The sequence below is a fragment of the Oncorhynchus clarkii genome, chromosome 30 (assembly GCF_045791955.1).
Source record: "Oncorhynchus clarkii lewisi isolate Uvic-CL-2024 chromosome 30, UVic_Ocla_1.0, whole genome shotgun sequence".
NCBI lineage: Eukaryota > Metazoa > Chordata > Actinopteri > Salmoniformes > Salmonidae > Oncorhynchus > Oncorhynchus clarkii.
The window spans coordinates 24,967,584-24,989,592 of record NC_092176.1 but is presented as its reverse complement, the minus strand read 5'-3'; the positions used below and the strand labels follow the sequence as shown (position 1 = coordinate 24,989,592).

Here is a 22,009-nt window from a genome sequence, read left to right as displayed (position 1 = left end):
ATGTAGACATTCAATAAATCAAATCATGAAAATAAACAACGGATACAATAATCAGTTTTTCCAAAACGTCTGTACATTTGTTTTTTAAGTCTTGAAACCAGGCAAGGTAGGAATAAAATGAGAGAAGCTCTAGAATAACAACTAATGGCAAGACCTATTGCCACAATGTATTCACAATATTACATGAGTCATCGCTGAGGGAAAAAACACTATTTGAATATGAAACCAGATTGAATCTGGACAGATGTCGGTGAATAACCCTCCCGGTGATGCTGCATATGAAAAGATAGGAAGAGCAGAGGGGGAAAATGACAAGCATCATCAGTCAAACCTGATCCCTCATTGTTTCTACGCCATGTCTTCTCCCTCATCAACACTGGGATCCCTGAGGTACCTATTGAGGTAGCTAGTGTTGAGCATGCTGCTAACTACCTCTGGGGTGCTACTGTACCCTAGACTCTGAAGGACAAGGGAAGATGAATGGCTGATGGAGTGTACTGGAAAAGGGGGTTCTGGGTCCTCAAGGTTAGAGAATGCATACAGGATCTACCATCAGCAACATCTCAGCATGTGAGATTGTATTCATCCTTGAGTTAATGAATCTTTATGCAGTCATTTTCAATGAATTTCAAAGTGTTCATTGACAATATTAAGTAGCATTGCAATATTCTTTATCACCCTTCAATTATTATGTTTTCATCATTCCAGTTTGACTTCAAAGCACATATGGTAAATAATGTTTGTCAGACAATTTGGTTCATCAACACCTTTCTTTACCTGGATACAAACCAACTTTCCAACAGCAGATGGTGAACTCAACCCCTCTCCCACACAGACTTTTATCATTGCCATTATGCCTTAAAGTAAGTAGCGACCCAGGTCTCTCATTTGCCAATCTTTCTCAATGAGATGGGAAGCTTTTTACAATCACTCCACTGTTATTAAATGATTGCTTTTACTAAGTAGTGCCTCTGTCAGTCATTTTTACTGGCAAACCCACTTATAGCTCCATTTGGATCCATTCCTCTGCACTCTTTCCACTACCTTGATGTGATGAAGAATAATTCTGCTTTTGGAAGATAAATGGGCTTGGTTTTAAAGAAATCGAGAGAAAGGGGAGGAAGCGAGAGAGAAGAGGAAGAGAGTTTAATAAAAGGTGGTGAGAGAGATAGAGGATTAGAATGGAGAGAGATAAGGGAGAGGGTATTTTTAAGAGTTACCTTAAATATGAGTCGTAATTGCGGCCTCCTGTCAGATTGAGAATAATGCTTGTCAGGAATGGATATTTGCTCTAAAACTGTACTGAACCGTCCGACATTAGACAGATGATCAAAATATAGCCAGGGCTGGCTAAATAATTGACAGCGACCCTGGATTATTCCCTTACCATCTATCTAACGGTATCAGCATACATGCCTTAGGCCAAAGGAGTAGGAAAGAAAGGAAACAAACACATCAACTCTGTAGCTAGCCACTTCAATGACCTGAGGACACCAACACCAAGACTGCTTCTCACTGCTTGATGTACTCTGACACAGAATGTGCCAAACAACACCCTAGAGCACGACCCATTGTTGAAGACTGGCAGGCTTTTGGAGAAAGGATTTTTATTGAGGATCACTGGCAACCCTGTGCATTGGAAATAGTAGCTAAAGATCTCAAGGGAGCCAACACTGCTTTTTTATTGCTGGGCATATGTATTCAATGTATTTCCTTACTGTTTTACCCACCTAAAGGTATGTTGATGGATGTTTGTTTGATGGTTGTGCTTGAGAAAACTATTCTATGACAGTGTCACAGTACAGTAGCTCATCCCTGATGTCTGTCTCTTCTCTTAACTAAGGGCGGAGCCTATCCTGACCAGGGTGAAGGAGGACCACACCCGGATCATCCTCCCGGCCATCGATAACATCAAGTTCAACACATTCGAGGTGCAGCAGTACGCCAATGCGGCCCACGGCTACAACTGGGGCCTGTGGTGCATGTACATCATCCCACCTCAGGAGTGGCTGGACAAGGGCGATGAGACAGCTCCCATCAGGTAACACCCCTCACCATAGCTGAGCACCCCCTCCATTATAGATGAGGATCTTTGATGAAATACGGATAGCTAGGTCCCGGATATGACTTGTACATTGTTAGAGCCATCAACTATATGGCTCTATAGGTCTTTGGTACAAGTGTACAGGCCAAACAACCAACAGTGAACCTCTCTATTTAAAAAAGTATCTAATTAAAATAATAAATATCTTAATATTGATGTGTGCGAGAGGAAGCCTTGAATATTGGGTCATATGTGTTTTTACATATGGTGGGTGAGCGTTGTACATTACTCTAGTTTGCACAACTGTGTTTATTGGGTTAGTGCTCTACTGTATGGAAGCAATAGTCACTGTAATCATAGAATGTATGATTATTACCATAATTATTCACCTAGGGTCCTCAGGTAAATCATGTCTTATGTATTTTTATACAACGGTGATTTGGAATTCCCATTGTTAGAGCCTATTCTGCTCATGATATATTTAAAGTGGAACTGACAGCATTTTAGCAACATGAAATCTTATTAAAATCTGTTCACATACACCCCTAGAAAGAATATGACACCTTTTTTTATTTACTTTTTTTTTAAACATTTTCTGATAAGCGAGCACTTGGATATGGTCATTTTCACATTTTCATAAATTCTCAGAATGTTTGGGAATGACGAAGTCATTTGTGAAAATTCTCTAGCAGCCATGCATTTGGACAATTAATACACACTGCAGCAAATAAAACCTAATTAAACATCTGTCCTGACCGGGACCAGAGGCTACGGAGACCGGTGTGCCATAGCTAATCAGACCTACAGTAGGTCTATATGCAAAGAAGCCATGTGCCAGCCATCATTCACTTTGAACTGGACTGTGTGTATACAGGCAGTAGCAACAGCTTGACTTTAGATCATTAGAACACATTTGCCAAAGCCACAAAATACACCTGAATGGATTTCTGTAAATATGTGCACTGAACAAAAATATAAACGCAACATGTAAAGTGTTGGTCCTATGTTTCATGAGCTGAAATAAAAGATACCCAACATTTTCCATACGCACAAAAAAGCTTATTTATATCAAATTTTGTGCACAGATTTGTTGACATCTATGATTGTGAGTATTTCTCCTTTGCCAAGATAATCCACCCACCAGACAGGTGTAGCATATCAAGAAACTGATTAAACAGCATGATCATTACACAGGTGCACCTTGTGCAGGGGACAGGCCTCTAAAATGTGCAGTTTTGTCACACAACACAATGCCACAGATGTCTCAAGTTTTAAAGGAGTGTGCAATTGGGATGACGACTGCCAGAATGTCAACCAGAGCTGTTGCCAGAGAATTTAATGTTAATTTCTCTACCATAAGCCGCTTCCAATGTCATTTTAGAGAATTTGGCAGTAGGTCGTCACAACCTCAGACCACGTGTATGGCGTCGTGTGGGCGAGCGGTTTGGTGATGTCAACTTTGTGACCAGAGTGCCCCATGGTGGCGGTGGGGTTATGGTATGGGCAGGCATAAGCGAAGACAATGAAGACAATTGCATTTAATCGATGGCTAGGTAATGTTAGGCTCCGTCTTTTTATCTTGTTAAATAAATAGTTAGCAACTGCGACCCAAACTGGCCATTGTTTTATTAGAAAAAATATGTCTCTTTATAATGTCTACTTACAGTTGAAGTCAGAAGTTTACATACATTTAGGTTGGAGTCATTAAAACTTGTTTTTCAACCACTACACAAATTTCTTGTTAACAAACTATAGTTTTGGCAAGTCGGTTAACACATCTACTTTGTGCATGGGTAACAGTATAACTTTAGTCCGTCCCCTCGCCCATACCCGGGCGCGAACCAGGGACCCTCTGCACATAGACAACAGTCACCCACGAAGCATTGTTACCCATCGCTCCACAAAAGCCGTGACCCTTGCAGAGCAAGGGGAACCACTACTTCAAGGACTCAAAGCGAGTGACGTCACCGATTGAAATGCTCTTAGCGCGCACCACCGCTAACTAGTTAGCCATTTCACATCCATTACACATGAACACAAGTCATTTTTTTAACAATTGTTCACAGACAGATTATTTCACTTATAATTCCCTGTATCTCAATTCCAGTGGGTCAGAAGTTTACATACACTAAGTTGACGGTGCCTTTAAACAGCTTGGAAAATTCCAGAAAATGATTTCATGGCTTTAGAAGCTTCTGATAGGCTAATTGACATCATTTGAGTCAATTGGAGGTGTACCTGTGGATGTATTTTAAGGCCTACCTTCAAACTCAGTGCCTCTTTGCTTGACATCATGGGAAAATCAAAAGAAATCAGCCAAGACCTCAGAAAAAAAATTGTAGACCTCCACAAGTATGGTTCATCCTTGGGAGCAATTTCCAAACGCCTGAAGGTACCACGTTCTTCTGCACAAACAATAGTATGCAAGTGTAAACACCATGGGACCAGGCACCCGTCATACCACTCAGGAAGGAGACGTGTTCTGTCTGCTAGACATGAATGTACCTTGGTGCGAAAAGTGCAAATCAATCCCAGAACAACAGCAAAGGACCTTGTGAAGATGCTGGAGGAAATAGGTACAAAAGCATCTATATCCACAGTAAAATGAGTTCTATATCGACATAACCTGAAAGGACACTTAGCAAGGAAGAAGCCACTGCTCCAAAACCGCCATAAAAAAAGCCAGACTACGGTTTGCAACTGCACATGTGGACAAAGATTGTACTTTTTGGAGAAATGTCCTCTGGTCTGATGAAACAAAAATAGAACTGTTTGACCATAATGACCATCATTATGTTTGGAGGGAAAGGGGGAGGCTTGCAAGCCGAAGAACACCATCCCAACCGTGAAGCACGGGAGTGGCAGCATCATGTTGTGGGGGTGCTTTGCTGTAGGAGGGACTGGTGCACTTCACAAAATAGATGGCATCATGAGGATGGAAAAGTATGTGGATATATTGAAGCAACATCTCAAGACATCAGGCAGGAAGTTAAAGCTTGGTCGCAAATGGGTCTTCCAAATGGACAATGACCACAAGCATACTTCCAAAGTTGTGGTAAAATCACTTAAGGCCATCAAAGTCAAGGTATTGGAGTGGCCATCACAAAGCCCTCACCCTATAGAAATTTGTGGGCAGAACTGAAAACGTGTGTGCAAGCAAAGAGGCCTACAAACCTGACTCCGTTACATCAGCTCTGTCAGGAGGAATGGGCCAAAATTCGCCCAACTCATAGTTGGAAGCTTGTGGAAGGCTACCCAAAACGTTTGACCCAAGTCAAACAATTTAAAGGCAATGCTACCAAATACTAATTGAGTGTATGTAAACTTCTGACCCACTGGGAATGTGATGAAAGAAATAAAAGCTGAAATAAATCACTCTCTCTACTATTATTCTGACATTTCACATTCTAAAAATAAATTGGTGATCCTAACTGACCTAATACAGAGAATTTTTACTAGGATGGATTAAATGTCAGGAATTGTGAAAAACTGAGTTTAAATGTATTTGGCTAGGTGTATGTAAACTTCAGCCTTCAATTTAGTATTTTAACATATTAAAACAAAAGAGAAATAATATTTGACCAGCCTTTGCTGCTATACTTGCAGATGTGCATAATATGCTGCGACCCTAGTCAAAAAGTATTTAATAACTCTAAATAACAAAAACATAGCTATAGGTTGTTGCAACATTTAAACCTCAAACATGTTTTTCATTTAAAAAAAATGTTCACTGCATGGATCACTGGTACGGTTGAATGCAGCATTGCGGTTTGGCGCACTCAAAACTTTTTACTAGCCTAGCTAGGACTGTGGCATGTGTCTATACACTTTCCCTCCTCTGCACGCTTAAACGGGACCCACGAAATCAGCGCAATTGAAGTTGAATTCACTGATGCGAGTGCTGTAATTGTGTGGGTCCCATTGGTGACTCAACTGTTGACTTTATACTTACGAGTGTGTCCTATTTGGCCCACGAGCCCTGTGTTTGACACGTGCGCTAGCCAATTAGCCACGTTATGTCTGACTTGTGATCATTGCCCTTGCTGGTTTAATTGTATTGACATTCCCAGCCTTAGTTGGTTGTCCGTTATTGTTCAAAATATTGAGTAATTGAAACTGAAACAATGCATCTTGAATGGGTTGTGGCAGCAAACAACGTACCAGGCCAGCTGTGATTTGCAACCTGATCGCAAGAAATGCATTGGTGAATTATATTAATCGTGCATTGAACTGCATTTATCCATTGTGCCAACAATGCATTACTGTACTGTATGTCATGGAATTTTTTTTTATTTTTTATTTTTTTTAATTTTACCCCTTTTTCTCCCCAATTTCGTAGTATCCAATTGTTGTAGTAGCTACTATCTTGTCTCATCGCTACAACTCCAGTACGGGCTCGGGAGAGACGAAGGTTGAAAGTCATGCGTCCTCCGATACACAACCAACCAAGCCGCTGCTTCTTTAACACAGCGCACATCCAACCTGGAAGCCAGCCGCACCAATGCGCCGGAGGAAACACCGTGCACCTGGCCACCTTGGCTAGCGTACACTGCGCCCAGCCCGCCACAGGAGTCGCTGGTGCGCGATGAGACAAGGACACCCCTACCGACCAAGCCCTCCCTAACCCGGGCGACGCTAGGCCAATTGTGCGTCGCCCCACGGACCTCCCGGTCGCGGCCGGTTACGACAGAGCCTGGGCGCGAACCCAGGACTCTGATGGCACAGCTGGCGCTGCAGTACAGCGCCCTTAACCACTGCGCCATCCGGGAGGCCCATGTCATGGAATTTTCAGTCAAATAGAACCTATTTTTAAAACATCGTATAAAGTTGATTTTGAAGTATAAACTGGGAATTTGATATCTGGACTGATATTATGTCTGTTTGTTTCATATCTGCAAAGTAGTTAAAATGCTGTCAGATCCACTTTAAGCAATAAGACACAAGAGGCAGTGGCCATTTACCTGTGACTGTATACATGATATAGCACTGTCTAGTGTGCTTTATTGCTTTTCTGAAACTGTTAACATGTTAAAATGACAATGATTTACATATTTTCATTAAAATGTTATTTTGATAAGTCAATTCATACAATGTCATTCTTTCACCAGAAGATATCCACTTAATTTTCGAACGCTTTTAAAACACGGAAGACAAATGCGGAAACTATGGATACAACCTCGTCCATGCTCTGTATTATCATAATTTATATGCGAGCCACTAGAAATCCCTACATTAGCATGTTTCTGTTAACCGAAACATCCTGACAAAATACAACATATTACTACTGCCCTTACACAGTACCCAAACCGTCCGTGCACAAATTGATTTTGCCCCTCCCCCCCACACCAAACGCAATCACGACATGCAGGTTAAAATATAAAAACAAACTCTGAACCAATTATATTAATTTGGGAACAGGTCAAAAAGCATTAAACATTTGTGTCAATTTAGCTAGCTAGCAGTTGGTAGCTAATTTGTCCTATTTAGCTAGTTTGCTGTTGCTAGCTAATTTGTCCTGGGATATAAATGTTGAGTTGTTATTTTACCTAAAATGCACAAGGTCCTCTACTCCGACAATTAATCAACACATAAAACGGTCACCGGGAATCGTTTCTAGTCTACTCTCCTCCTTCCAGGCATTTTCTTCTTTGGACTTTCTATGGCAATTGGCATCTAACTTTCATAGTTACCACAACACAACCGAACTCAGTTCATCTTTCAATCACCCACGTGGGCATAACCAATGAGGAGATGGCATGTGGGTATCTGCTTCTATAAACCAATGAGGACATGGGAGAGGCAGGACTTGCACCATGATCAGCGTCACAAATAGAGTTCTACAAACTCTACAAATAGAGTTCTAGTTCTATTTTAGCCCTTGGCAACGCAGAGCAATGTGGGTGCAATAATTGAATAACATGTATGTTTACATTTATTTTGCAACACTGGCGCATGCGACTGGAGCGGTCTGGTCAGCATGTTATGTGCCTGGACCTAAACTAAACTGCCGAGAAAAAACCCGATTCAAATGGTTGCCCAATCAGGCAGGCTACAGTAGATGCAAGGCATTTGAGCGGTTATTCAAATGGCCTACACAGCCAATCGCCAAATAATGCTTTTGGGAACGGGTAGAAAAAGCTATCAATCTAGAGGCAAAAATGACATTGTGGTAGTTTAATTCCAAATGCCAAAAAGTGCAAAAGGAAAGTTGAAAATATAGAGAAGTGAGGGACAGAAAAGTAATGTTCGGAAAAGATTTGAAGTGGTAAAAGCGGATGTTATGTGTGATGATTGTGAGGCTTGATACAAATTCGACAGTCTCAAGATAGGACTTCAAATAGGTCTATGGCATGTCAAGTGAACTGTAGCCTACTGTTTGCATGGGTTAAATGGAATCTGAAATCTGGACTTTGACTAACCAGAATAACCTACTGTTTTTTTGGGGGCAAACTCCAAAGTCCTCTGAAAATACTAGTCCGGTGCGAATCAACGTCCCTGTGTTTTGAGTTTGACAGGTGTTCAGCAATAAAACATATTTTATTGATAAATTGAACAAAGTGTTGCGCATAGCCTATATATGAAGGGCCTACATGTGTGGACTTTCACAGTGAATGCTTTTATTTAAACGTTTTGTGCGAATGGAATGAACATCGCCAAATACATCATTAAAATATTTTGCGCCTCTGGAATGACGGACATTCTGGGGTAATACAGTACATACCTAACCAACGTTCTCTAGTAATACTAGTCCCGTGCAAATTGAGCTATAACCTTAATAATAACTCCTGCAGAATTAAGCCTTTCTTGCAGAAAAATTAGACACCAAATGTAGGCAAAATTTGGACTTGGGAACAGGAGTGGAGAAATATGATGTCTTTCTTTCTGCATCTTGAGAGAACGCAATGTTCAGTTAGATACCATCTGTAGAGGTGTTGTCTTCATCATAAAAACATCATAAAAGCTGATAGTATTTTAACCCCCAAAAAATATGCATCGAAACCGAACTGAAATCTTATCAGAAACGCATTCGGGTTGTTTTCACAGCTTTCTTTTTCCTTACAACTGGTCAAACTGATGTAATTTGGACATTTTGTACAGAAAATCGTGTTTTTGTTGTTGCTTTATTATATTTTCTCCCCAGCCCATAAACGTCTTTGCACCGCGAAAGATGACAGAAAACTTCACCGATGTCAACTATTTATTTATTTTTCTTTAACCTTTATTTAACTTTAACTAGGCAAGTCAGTTTAAGAACAAATTCTTATTTACAACGACGGCCTTATCCGTTTTGGTAGGCCTACTGCGGGGACATGGGCCTGAGATTAAAAATAAATACAATATAAATATACGACAAAATACACATCACAACTAGAGAGACAACACAACACTTACATGAATATAGACCTAAGACAACAACATAGCAAGGCAGCAACACAATGACAACACAGCATGGTAGCAATACAACATAACAACAACATGGTAGCAACACAACAACTAGACTGAAGCATTCATTTTATAGATATATTACATTGAATCTAATCGATAATCTATCGATACAAACTACATGTATATAATTACAGACAACTCGACTAACATATAGCCTACGAAAATCTCGGAAATTATAAGCAGAAACATATCTAAATCAGGCAACAAAAAAAAATCCTGCACCCCTTTCACAAACTTGTTCTGCAGTCTGACTGTAGCCTATAGCGCATTTTCTATATTTGCAGGTTAGGGCTGGGTGCCGGACTCAGATTTTCACTTTATTACATACAGTAAGTGGTTGTGGATGGGTTTTTAGCAATTGTGGACGGGTGCGTGTGAACAAACAGCTGACCCTCGCACCACTATTACATAGGCTATTCCCTGCACTTTACAGCATAGACTAGAGTTTTGTACCCACTTGAAAACAATAATATCATTATTCATTATTACTGTGTTGTAGACTAAGAAGGATTGTTCCTAGAAACATGGGAGCTTTTCCGGCGCAGCCTCGAGAGCGCACATAGTGTAACTACCTATGATTTCGTTGTCTGATAAACTTATTTTTTTCTTTCGCTGTGTAAATGTACTGAATATATTCACTGCAGTATTACGCCTATCATTGAGCTTATAAATTATTGTCTAATATGCTTATGCTTTTACTTAGACCGGATTGAGATTTAACCTATAGCCCATGTTCTGTTGCACGATTAAGCACCTGGCTTCTCCACTACCACGGTTATTCCTCTTAAATCTTGTGGAGTCCCAGGAAAAGCCAGATTACAAAAGCTTGTTGGACACTTAATTCAAACTTTTTTCTTTAGCCTACTAATAGCCTATTGGAGGAGAGATGCACGCTTGCTCTTGCTTGCTGAATGTAATATAGGCTACAGTACTAAGAACGGGCGGGGTTTTGGAAAGGAGAAGCCCACATTTTCCTATAGTAGACCTATCTTAACACTGGGATACATCCTGACGAAATAAACCATAAGAGTGGCCTGCTAAGGTATCTTGCTTGTTCTTATAAACTGTTGAGAATAAACCAAAACTGATCCAAATGGTTGCATAGCCAGGCCTAGGCTGTAGGTCTATGCAGCTATTTCGTCATGAAACTAAAGACATTTGAGCGGTTAAAATGCGCATACTTCACTGTAGTTTACAACCTATGGACAATTGGGTATTCTCTTGATAACAATAATACATTCCATGTTGCACTGTGTTGTCGTAATAATTGTCTGGATTAAAAACGTAGACCTATGCCTAATCAAAAGTGGAACTTTGCGTGCCCGGGGACCACAGAGCGCACCCTGGAGGAACGCAGTACAGATTTGCCATTTCTTCATCTGTTCACTTTATTTTCTTGCACTTTGACAGGTAAATATTTACCTTATAGTTCTAATATTTAGCGAATAGCCTAATATCTAGCTTCTTACCTCGGCTACACATCACAAGCCTCTCTCTTCCAGCGGTTCCTGTGCAGTTGTTCCTGTGCGCAACAGGAACAACTGCAACAGGCTATAGGCTACAGAGGCTACAAACCCTATTTAGGCTACAAACCCTTTCCGCAATAGGCCATTCCTCTTATTGTGAAATCCCAGGAAAGCTATAGGCTGCAAAAGGTAGAGGCCATTTATTTTTATACTAAGCCTAATAGCCTATTCGGGGAAAGAACCAAGCTTGTTTTTACTAATTGCCGAATGTAAAACAGGCCTACAACATAGAAAATCAATTTCGGGGAGTTCATTGGTGTGATCACTTTTACCGGTTATGATAACATTGTTGCACTGATGCATCACAAATAGTTGCACAGGACATAGCCTAGATGAGCACAGTGAAAAATACCCAAAGGAATAGACAACCAATGGAAAAATGGAAATCACTTGTAAACCACTTGAGCATTGAGGCAATGACATGCCGTAAAACATGTGCAGGCTAAAGGGCGTTTGTTGTTGAATTGCTACATTTAAATACAAGTTACTACATTATTTTCATTAGGGCTACATGTACATTGAATTATTATTTGCAGCTGTCACTATGACAATGAACACACCCTGAAAACACTGAATGGTCTGAACCAGTATCTGTGCCTTGGTGACCTCATAAATTGTCTTGTGGTACCACCTTATTTATTAATAGGCAGCGTGCAATAGGATATGTTGATTGATAGGTGCAGGACTGTAGAACGATAAACTTTCCTGTGGATGCACACCAACGTTTTATAGTTATGTAGCCTAGTTGATCATTATAGTTATCGTTATAGGCTTGGTGGATGGCCCTTATCTCTTACACAACACAACTAACGTAATTATCACAACATAACCTGTTGTAAGGAATACTCATGGATAAAAAGGTGTAGATTCACACGCAGAGCGAGGCAGGTGTTCATTTCGCCTTCGCAGAAGGCAGGAATCGTGGTCACAGGCAGGCAATGGTCATACACAGGTAGGCAAACAGGCAGGTGAATCAAAACTAGGACTGAAGGCTGGTTCTTACAAACGAGCTAGGAAAAGGCTTAGTAGAGTCAAAACTAACAATACCTCACAAAGGCACAAACAGAAAGAACTGAACTAAATAAGGAGCTGATGAGACCAGGAATGTAACTAACACAGGTGAAATCAATGAACAAAAATTAAAGACAAGGCTTCGTTGAAGAACACAACGAAACAGAACACAAGGTTGACTAAGAAAATAAATACAGAACCTTACACTTGTAGGTCTAGCACCTTTAGCGAACTTGAAGGAAATACAATTACACTTACACGTTTTTACTTGACTTTTACACTCTATAAATGGAATCGTTCAAATAATTTACTCAAGCAAATTTACCACGGGTGTACTGCAGTACGTAAGTAAAGCGGAAGTCGAATCCATCACGTCACACCGTTGTTTGGCTTTGCCCATAGCGACATTCGAAAATGAGGTGGATAGTCCAGACAAATTTGGTTGTTAGTGATTTTGTTCATGTTGCTACAGACACGACCCTAGGCATTAATTATGTTGGCATAGTTGCTATGCAAAAGGACTGCTCTTCAGATCTAAACAAAATGGTTGCTATGCAAGGCTGGAAAACATGTCTTGTTATTTGCTAGCTAGCTAGGCAACTGCAGCTAACTCATTCACTCACGTCAAACCTTTAACCTGGAATGACATTACACTTGCTGCATTTTCGTTTGTTTGAGCTTCTTTTCTATTGGTATTTACTTGGATTTGATTTCGACTGGCTCAGAAAAAAAAGTTGTCTGTCTGGGCACGATTCACTCTATGTATAGTACTCGCTACAGAAATCGAAATTCAAAAGTGAAACATAGTTTCCGAGGCAGGCAGGCAGACAGCTAGGCTAATATTAACCATGCTGTATCAAACCAAATGCTAAGCTGGAAGCAAGGGGAAATCATGTGAGTGTTGTTAGTGTTCAAATACTGGAGAGTTGAGACCAAATCACGGACGCTGGACAGAGTGGATTTCAGTTGTAACAAAAGACAGTTTTAATGAGTCAGAGATATCTTGTCCCGCAGTTTTACGTGCACGGACCTAGTTCACATAACTCGGCAAGGAGCCAGGTGAAAAAGAGAGCCTATACAACGGTTACATTCATTTTTATACATAGAATAAAGTAGGTGGAGTCTTGTCGTTTCGGTCTTCTTGACTGGTCGGAGGGTTGGAGGCGGGCCTTGCTCTAGCCAGAGCAGAAGCCCCATTGGTGCACAGCAGAGCCTTATCCTGAGCATCCGACCAATAGAGGGGGTCAGTCTTGTGGCTGGGTGTATGTGTTCTTACGACGGAATGTCTTTGTTTATATGAGCTATGTGTATGAATACTTATATAACAAATCCCTCTCTTCACGTCTATTAGACGTGAAAACTATAGCATAAAGGTGGCGGTTGCAATCGTGGGTATACATAAGGTGGTGCTCCTAACCTTGTCTGGTTTGCATGGTGGGTCTGTAGGTGTAGTGCTACGTTTGGGACGGGAGTGATTGGAGGGAGTGATATCAGAAAAGGAGTTAGGGACATGTGTAGGGGTTGGTGTACGTGATGTGGCAGGGTGAAATAGTTGTTCAATTAACCATGTGAAAGTCCTAGGGTTACTCCAAATATCAGTAGGAATATCACAAATAAGGGACCAGATATCCCCAGCCTCACCCAGAGAGGGAGAAATTTCCCTCTAACTGGGCGAGGTTCCCTTCTCAGGGGAGGCGGAGTTTGATGCCGCATCACCTGAGGAAGGAGTGTCTTCATTTGGAATCGAATTTAGGCCGCTCAAATCAGCTCTGACTTCAGTCAGTGTTCTAGAAGGAATTGGGGCTGGGGTGCAATGTGTAAGGCGGTGCCAAGGTGTGCCTGATTTACCTTTGACCTGGACTGAGTGTGAAGTAACCTCCTTCACTTCGTACGGTCCAGTCCACCTGGGTTCCAGCCACTTTCTCTTGTGGACTGTAACCCTCACCCCGTCACCAACCTTTACCTTCAGTAGTGGCGTGTCCCCCGGCAGCTCCCCCTCCTGGACCTTGTGAACCTGGGTAGAGAGTGCTGCAGAGAGAACCGTCAGTTTTTTCACATAATTAGACATTACAATTTGTTGTACATCAAGGGCGGGCATATGACCTCCCTCCCTTGGTGGACCATGCATGACTCTACCAGTCATTATCCCATGAGGCACATACTTTAGCTATCTTAGCTTTTGCTTTTGGTTTGACGTTCCACCAGATTTTGGGATTGGGGCCTGTACACAGATCCAAATCTGTGGGTTATGCCAAATCTTTCTTCCACCTGTCTCAGGTGTTTGTTAAATGTAAGCCATTTGTCAAATTTGATTTGTCTTGGGATGCCATACCTGGGTATTAGTTTGGTTTGTAGCCACTCAAAGACTGACCTAGCATCCTCCCCTTTTGTTAGTATTGCCTCTACCCATTTGGAGAACCTATCTACTATGACTAGGAGATAGAGTTTGCCTTTAGATACATTTTCGGGGCCCATGTCGGTGTAGTCTATACTAATATCCTGAAAACATGCATTAGGTATTAAGTATGAGCCCATTGGTGTTCGATATGGTTTCTTTGGGTTGTGTCTGTCACAACCATTGCATTCGTCACAAAATAAATCATCGTCATAAAATAAGTCAGTCATATTTTTTATGTGAGGGTGCCACCAGATGTGCGAGGCCTTTTTGGAGGGTCTTTAGTTTGCCTTCGTGTGTGGGGCCATGTGTTTCTCATAAAAGTTCTGGGTCCATCAGTGTGGCCTGCTTCATGGGCATGGGCTGAGTCTGTATAGATATTCAGTCTTTCCTTTTCCTCTGATGAGGACCTGCGTCAATCCGATGATTTCAGCTAATTTGGCCGATGCTGGTTGAGGGATGATGGCTGATTGAAGGGTGACATCACGAGGTGAGCTGTTTTTTCAATAGCTTTTGCTACTGCAGCAACGTATCTGGAGCATGTTGACTGTCCTACCTCAATGTGGTCAAGTTTGAAGAGTAGTGCATCAAGACCCTTCTCTCCCCCTCTTGTTTCTGGAATAGGACGGATGAGGTGAATCCTTCCCTTTCAGAAACATCCAAATGGAACTTGTTCTTGTAGTCAGGTGCAGTCAGAGCTGCTGCCGCTGATAGATCTGTTTTCAGGAGTGCTATGGCTGTTGATGCTTCAGCCGTCCAGGCCAGGGGTGCATGGAGGTTCCTTGATCGTAGGATGACCGGTGCTGCCACCCCCTCTGGGCCACACCCAATGGTACAACACCTGATAGGTGGGGTCAGGTGCATCATGTCTTCGTCCCAGTCTGCAGTGTAGAGGCAGTCATCAGTTTCTGTTGCATTGAGTGTGCAATGGATCTCAGCTTGGGGAGTCTTATATGGGTGCAGAGTGTAGATTTGAGCTTTCAGTTGGTTGAACTTAAACTGGATGTGAGGGGTGGCAGGCCCTGTGGGTAGGCATTTTAGCCAGTACACTTCTTGGGCTTCAGACAGTGTGGTCATCGGCAGGAGTGGCATCCTCATCATTCTTACTGGGTGATCAGGTGTTGAAGTGGGAGGGTTGGTTGTAATCTTGCTGCTCCTGCTGCATGTGGCTAGATTCTGGGTGGTTGTATGCTGGCTGTTGCTGATGCATGGGTGTGGGTCCTGGTTGCTGATGTTGCAGAGGTGGGTTTCCCCCACTTCCTCTTGCTCTCCATTGCTGTTGCTGCGGGGAGAGTGGTTTCATGCAATCTCTGGCAAAATGACCGGGAATTCCGCAGTTAAAACACTGGTAGTTTCCCCCTCTGTGTTGTCCAGTGTAGGGACCCCGTCGAGCCCATACTGGGTGTTGTTGTTGCAGGATATACTGCTGTGGGGGAGGGTATTGGGGTGGTTGGGCCCCCCTAGTGGCCGTGAGTGAGGCTGCCTGCTGTTGGATCATCTGAGAGACAGTCTGGGCCACTATTTGGGAGATGTCTGTTTTGGTTCCCGGCTCCTTCGTTTCTTCCGCCACCATCTGTTTCTTAGGTTTTTCTCCTTGTTGTGCTTCCTTCAATTGGAGTTTCAGGAGTTGTACCTGGAGGGACTGCACCTGGCTCTCAGCACCCCCTCTTTCCTTGTTGTGCTGGGTCACATGGTGGTGCACATGCGTATTGAATTGGGTCAGAGGAAGTGCAATCAACCCTACCGTTCCTCTGAGTTTGGTTTTAACATCTCCAGGACACCCGTTGACCACCATTTCCTTCCACATGCTGAGTGTGGTATCAGTGTGATTGAATGGTTCTTCATGGACCGATCTCCATGTGGTCTTAGCCCTGTCCAGGTATGCTGCAGGTTGCTCACCTGGGTTGATTGTAAAGGAGGATAAGGTGGCATGGTTTCTTTCTGTAGGGTATGCTCTCCGTAGAACTTCCCATAATCTGGTACGGAAGTGGTCTATGGGCAGTGTTGGGGCCCGCCATCCAAGGTCAGCTGCTGTCATGAGGGCCTCCATGGTTCCGTGGTCGGTGGCTCTTGCTAGAAGTGCTTTCATGTCTCCTAGGCAGAGTTGCAGGCCTGACGTAAGTGTCTGCAGTTGAAGTAGCCACGCTGAAGCTCCTCCATGTAGGCTAGGCATCTGTCCCATCAGTGTTGTTAAATCAGTCATTTTCCAGGGCTGGTACTCCACAGTGTGTGCATCACCTGGTGTCGGTCGCAGGGGGTACTGTCCTGCCATCTCCTGCTCTCGCTCTCTTCTATCAGCAATTCTGGAGGACCGACGGAGTGTTTCGGACCCCATTGATTCGGTAACTTTGGTTACTGTTCCTCTCATTATGCCTTCCACACGGTAGGCTCCCTCTCTGTTGTTATCTTGGTTAGCTATTAGCTCCCTGAGTTCCTTAGCTCGAGCTATTGATGATTTCAGCAGCTCCTGCATCTTAGTCACGTTTGGAGCTCCCATCGGAGCTGGGGTGAGCACCATGTCAATTTCTTCTTCGTTTTCGATATCCATGTTCTGATGACAGTCCTCCCTATCCGTCTGATAGAAGTGGTTTGAATCTAATCTTGTTTGTAGGTGTCCTCTGGTTTCAGAGGTGAGAGAGTTCACAGAGGAGCATTGCGGCCTCCGTTCCTGGGGGAGGTCTCCTGCTCCTGGAATCCCAGTTTCGAACTGTTCACATACCATATGGCCAGCCGTTATCCCCAGGGTAATTTCCCCTTTTAACTCCCCTTGGTCTATTCTCAGAACTGGAGCCTGTATTGTGGGAGGTGCCCTGGGCAGGAATGGGTTGTGTGACGGGCTCCGGTGATTTTGTCCCTTTGAGTATGGCGGGGGCTGAACTGCCTCCATTGTCAATTGTGGATATAGTGAGGGAGAAACGGCCACAGGGGGAGCCGTGGGCAAGTTCTCAGGCGGAGCTTTAACATCCCCCGACGCCACAATAGCCACGCACATCATGTCTGGTGTGTTTTTTGGTAGTACCCTCCTACTCTCCTGTATGGCCCATGTACCTATCTTGAGCTCCCCCTCCGCTCTCTCTCTCTCTCTTGTACCTACTTTTTTGAACCTGTGTATCTTGTTTCTCTCCGCCTCACTCGCTTTTGCATGCTCTACTGCGTCCTCTAATTCTGTCTGCATATCTTGGAGTTTCCCCCCTGTAGGTGGTCCTCCGCTAAAATAACCTGCTTGTGTCCATCTTATCCGTAATCCTTTCCACACTTTCTCCACTTTCCCATACTGTTCTTTACCTCCCGCTCTATCAATCATACTCTGATCTAAATATTCATTGAATTTTAGTTTGGGCGTGGTAGCTGCAGACATTTTATCTAGTTCGTCTGATAATGTGTATAATGCGTTATTTAGGTATATTCAATCCTTACTATGTGGTGTTTATTTCTATCGTTGTATGCTTAGATGTACTGCTGTACTGGCAATGGCTTATCTCTTCTACCCCCACCCTCGCATACAAAGGGGGTTATCAGTATGTGACGCCCGCCACGTGTCTGTTTCTCCGGTATTTTATTTGAATTTGTTCAGCGATTCGTTTAGGTATTTTCTAAAAATGATTCGGCGATTTCCTTTTGGAACAATATATCAGTGAATATATGCGGTTCTATAACAATTTTCAGAGTAATTCTAGCTCTTTAGGAAATATAGATAGAATTTCTAGACAACTAAGAGTTGTTCAGTGAATTATTTAAATACTTTCTGTAAACAATTCGGTAAATTCCTTTATGAACTTATATCAGTAAATTCGAGCGATTCTATAGCAATTGTCAGAATAATTATATATCTTTAGGAAATATGGATAGAATAGAAAAACCCAAAAATCAGTGTGTAGCTTTTAGCGTCTGTCAAACAAAGTCTGTACTAAGCTCGGCGGCTTATTTAAATACTTTCTAGAAACAATTCAGTAAGTTCCTTTATGAACTTATATCAGTAAATTCCAGCGATTCTATAGCAATTGTCATAATAATTTTAAACTTTAGGCAATATCAACAGGAATGAAAAAAACGAAAATCAGTATTCCAGCCCGGCTGCTGTCAATCAAAGTTGCACGGCCATTCGATACTAAGGTGGCTTTGTCTACCAGCACGTGTGCCTAATAGCCCAGTTACGTATCCCAACCTACTCCGCGACAAACGTTTCTTTCAATTTAATTTCCCCCATCTCCAAATCATGGAATGTCAACTCTGGTTCATATTATGTTTATTGTTTGATGTGCAATAGCCACCTCATTCCCGATCTCTGTCTTGTGGAACGCCAAACTTACATATCCTGTATCTACTCGACTACACCTCTTACAAAACCTATTAAATAATACACAGCTTTTTTAATAGGGCATTTTTTATGCAGATTCATTCAATCCAACCACACCTCCACAAGACCTATTCGATGTTATATGTATCAACAGGAGATTTTACTTGCAGATCCGGTTCATCTATAACCACACCTCCACAAGACCTTATTCGATAGTACAGAACGTATCAAAATAGGACATTTTTACTTGCAGATTCGGTTAATCTATAATTCATTCATTCGTATGAAATTCTCATTGAATTTCCAACATCCATAATTGTGTCCTTTACGTGTTAAAACACAGCCACTATTTAACGTCACCTCTATACACAACCCAATACATATATAATTAGGACAGTTTTCTATGCAGATTTCAGAACAAATAGGGTCCCTGGAGGAATTTAACACATTGGTCAATCACAATTCACACATTCCTATTAAAATAACTGAGTATAGGCCCATTAATAAGAATATATATATATATATATATATATATATATATATATATTTTTTTTTTACAAAACAAGATATCTTTAATCAATGTCTTAGGTTCTTATGTAAAAAATGTGGGCACCGATTCATACTCACGCCCAGTACTTTCTGATCAAAATTTGGTTTAGGCTATAATACAATATGCATATTTCGATATAACGGGCTCTGCTCACCTTATATAGAGCGCTCCGATCAGATTTCCTGAGGCAAGATGAATGGCTGGGGAAGTCACTCTTCCGTCTGATTTTTTAGCCGTGATCAGTCTCGTCCTCTCACACTAACTTATAATAGATCGAATTCAAGAACAACCATCCTCTGCTACCAAGTTTTGTTAGTGTTCAAATACTGGAGAGTTGAGACCAAATCACGGATGCTGGACAGAGTGGATTTCAGTTGTAACAAAAGACAGTTTTAATGAGTCAGAGATATCTTGTCCCGCAGTTTTACGTGCACGGACCTAGTTCACATAACTCGGCAAGGAGCCAGGTGAAAAAGAGAGCCTATACAACGGTTACATTCATTTTTATACATAGAATAAAGTAGGTGGAGTCTTGTCGTTTCGGTCTTCTTGACTGGTCGGAGGGTTGGAGGCGGGCCTTGCTCTAGCCAGAGCAGAAGCCCCATTGGTGCACAGCAGAGCCTTATCCTGAGCATCCGACCAATAGAGGGGGTCAGTCTTGTGGCTGGGTGTATGTGTTCTTACGACGGAATGTCTTTGTTTCTATGAGCTATGTGTATGAATACTTATATAACAGTGTTGAGATAAATACAAGAGATGATTCGGACAGTAAAATTACCATGATATTTTTATGGAGGCGCAGTGTTCATTTTCAGATGGAACTGTTAGCAAGCATAGGAGTGTCTGTGGTGATGACCTATACAGCACGCCTTGGAACGCTGATCGTCCAATTCATCCAGGATCCAAACAAGCAGTTTTATAGTAGACAATTTACACATGGCTGCTCATTCATAAAACTTGCCATCCTTTAGGTCGTTATCTAGCAACGCACTACTACTACTACTTTTACAAATGCACTGTCCAGCCATGCAATTTATGAACTTGATCTCCACTGTAAAAAGCATCTAGACATTATCTCTGACATTTGCAACATTGTTCAAAAGTGAAACATTGTTGGAAGTCGGGAGGAGACAGAGAGCCAGCTTTTCACAGTCAGTCGAAATCGTGAATCAGCATACTTTTTATGGATATATACAAAGACATTTCAATAGAAAAAAAGACAAAACAAAATGCAGCTAGTTTGCTGTCTTTCCAGCTTCAGTCTGAAGTGATTGTGTTAGCTGTGTTTTTGGCTAGCTAACAGGGGGGAAGTTCATAGCAACCATTTTTTGTTTACCATAGCAACCTACAAAGTTCTGGAACTATCTACCAGCCTTGGTTAGTTTTGCTTCACATGGCATTCAATATGAATAGAACCAACGACCAGAGAATACCTACGATTGCACTGGACAACAAGTGTTAGTGAATGTAGAATCACGTTTTGTTGAAAAATGTATCGTTTGAGAAAGAATCTAGCTTTTTAAAGCTGGTAGCCCGTTGTGATAAAAATGCCATAACACATGTCCTCTCATGTATTATTGCTTAATTAATATGTTCATGATTAAAGTGTTATATCATATATTCTACATCACACAGAAACAGTCATATTTCTCCAGACGTGTTTGGCTGGGAAAGGTCGAAAACACACACTTGGTAAATCAGGTCATACAGAGATTAAATTCATTATTCATATAACCCCAAATGCTGTGTCTGAACACTGGAGGTGACTGCTGAACTTATGGGCCATTTGTCTTCTTGTTGAGGCATTAAAGCATATTACCATATGATTGTAATTTCACACAATGTCAGGAGCCAACCAAGAGCGACAGCAGAGACAAGATAAGAATCCGCCTTACCCTCTTAAGGAAGATTTCAAACAGGCTGATCTGACAATACGGCTATGCTATTTTGCTTATCACTATTTAAATTGCATACAACTGAACTATGCATTGCCAGTTAGACATAAATTGTCTTTCCAAAATATGCCTTGCAAATGTGCCAGCAAAAATTGCAGGTGCTGTTTGCTATTTGTGGTCCTGTTATTGATACTTTGCTGTGAATGGATAGTGTGCCTAAAGGGGCAGGTAGTGTGTCAGCCATGTGGATCCATATTGGAAATAATTTCTTTACTTGTTTCCTCAAGCTCTCTGCCCACCAACAATAGACCTATGGCTATTCAGAGCTGAGACCGATTGCCTTCGCACTCATGTATTTGGGCACATTCAATATAAAAGCAAACACGTCTCTTTTATAAACTTTGTCAGGTTACTAAGAGTGTCTGAAAATGTAATAAGAATTGAAGGTGAAAACCCTACAGAGGATGAGAGTGTGTAAGCAGTGTGTACATTGGAAAAGTGAGCTTTTTTGCCAGATATCTATAGAGAACTGACTGTGCAGTAGGAAGTGGAGACAAAGCATTTTTGATGAGAGAATTAGACATGCTTAGGTTGTTTTTTGAGTGTGTGTGTGTCTTTCTTTCTTTCTTCCCCCACAATAATTCCAAAAAGCACACTCCAAGCAGATTATTTTGTGAAAAAGAAACTACTGCAGTTATCGTCTAAACACAACTATATGCATACAAATATATACATGCACAGCATCCTTGATAGCCCTAAAACAACATTATTTTGAATATTATCAATGAAATCATAGTCTCCTCTTCATCCTTCCTCTCCAATAACCTCCTTCCACTAATTTATTT

The 22,009-nt window shown here is 41.8% G+C and overlaps 1 protein-coding gene and 1 long non-coding RNA gene across 3 annotated transcripts in view; one reads left to right on the top strand and one right to left on the bottom strand.

The window, feature by feature from the left end:
• Positions 1-22,009, top strand: part of LOC139389597 (polypeptide N-acetylgalactosaminyltransferase 9) — a 135,475-nt gene that overhangs the window by 55,057 nt on the left and 58,409 nt on the right. For both annotated transcript variants that reach the window (XM_071136438.1, XM_071136437.1), the window contains exon 5: positions 1,844-2,041. In XM_071136438.1, coding sequence (XP_070992539.1) covers positions 1,844-2,041 — 198 coding nt within the window. The remainder of the gene's footprint in view (positions 1-1,843; positions 2,042-22,009) is intronic.
• Positions 12,988-19,600, bottom strand: LOC139390119 (uncharacterized). Its single transcript, XR_011629467.1, has 2 exons — positions 19,424-19,600; positions 12,988-14,055 (listed from the first exon to the last, which is right to left on the bottom strand). It is a non-coding gene; the product is annotated as an uncharacterized lncRNA (long non-coding RNA).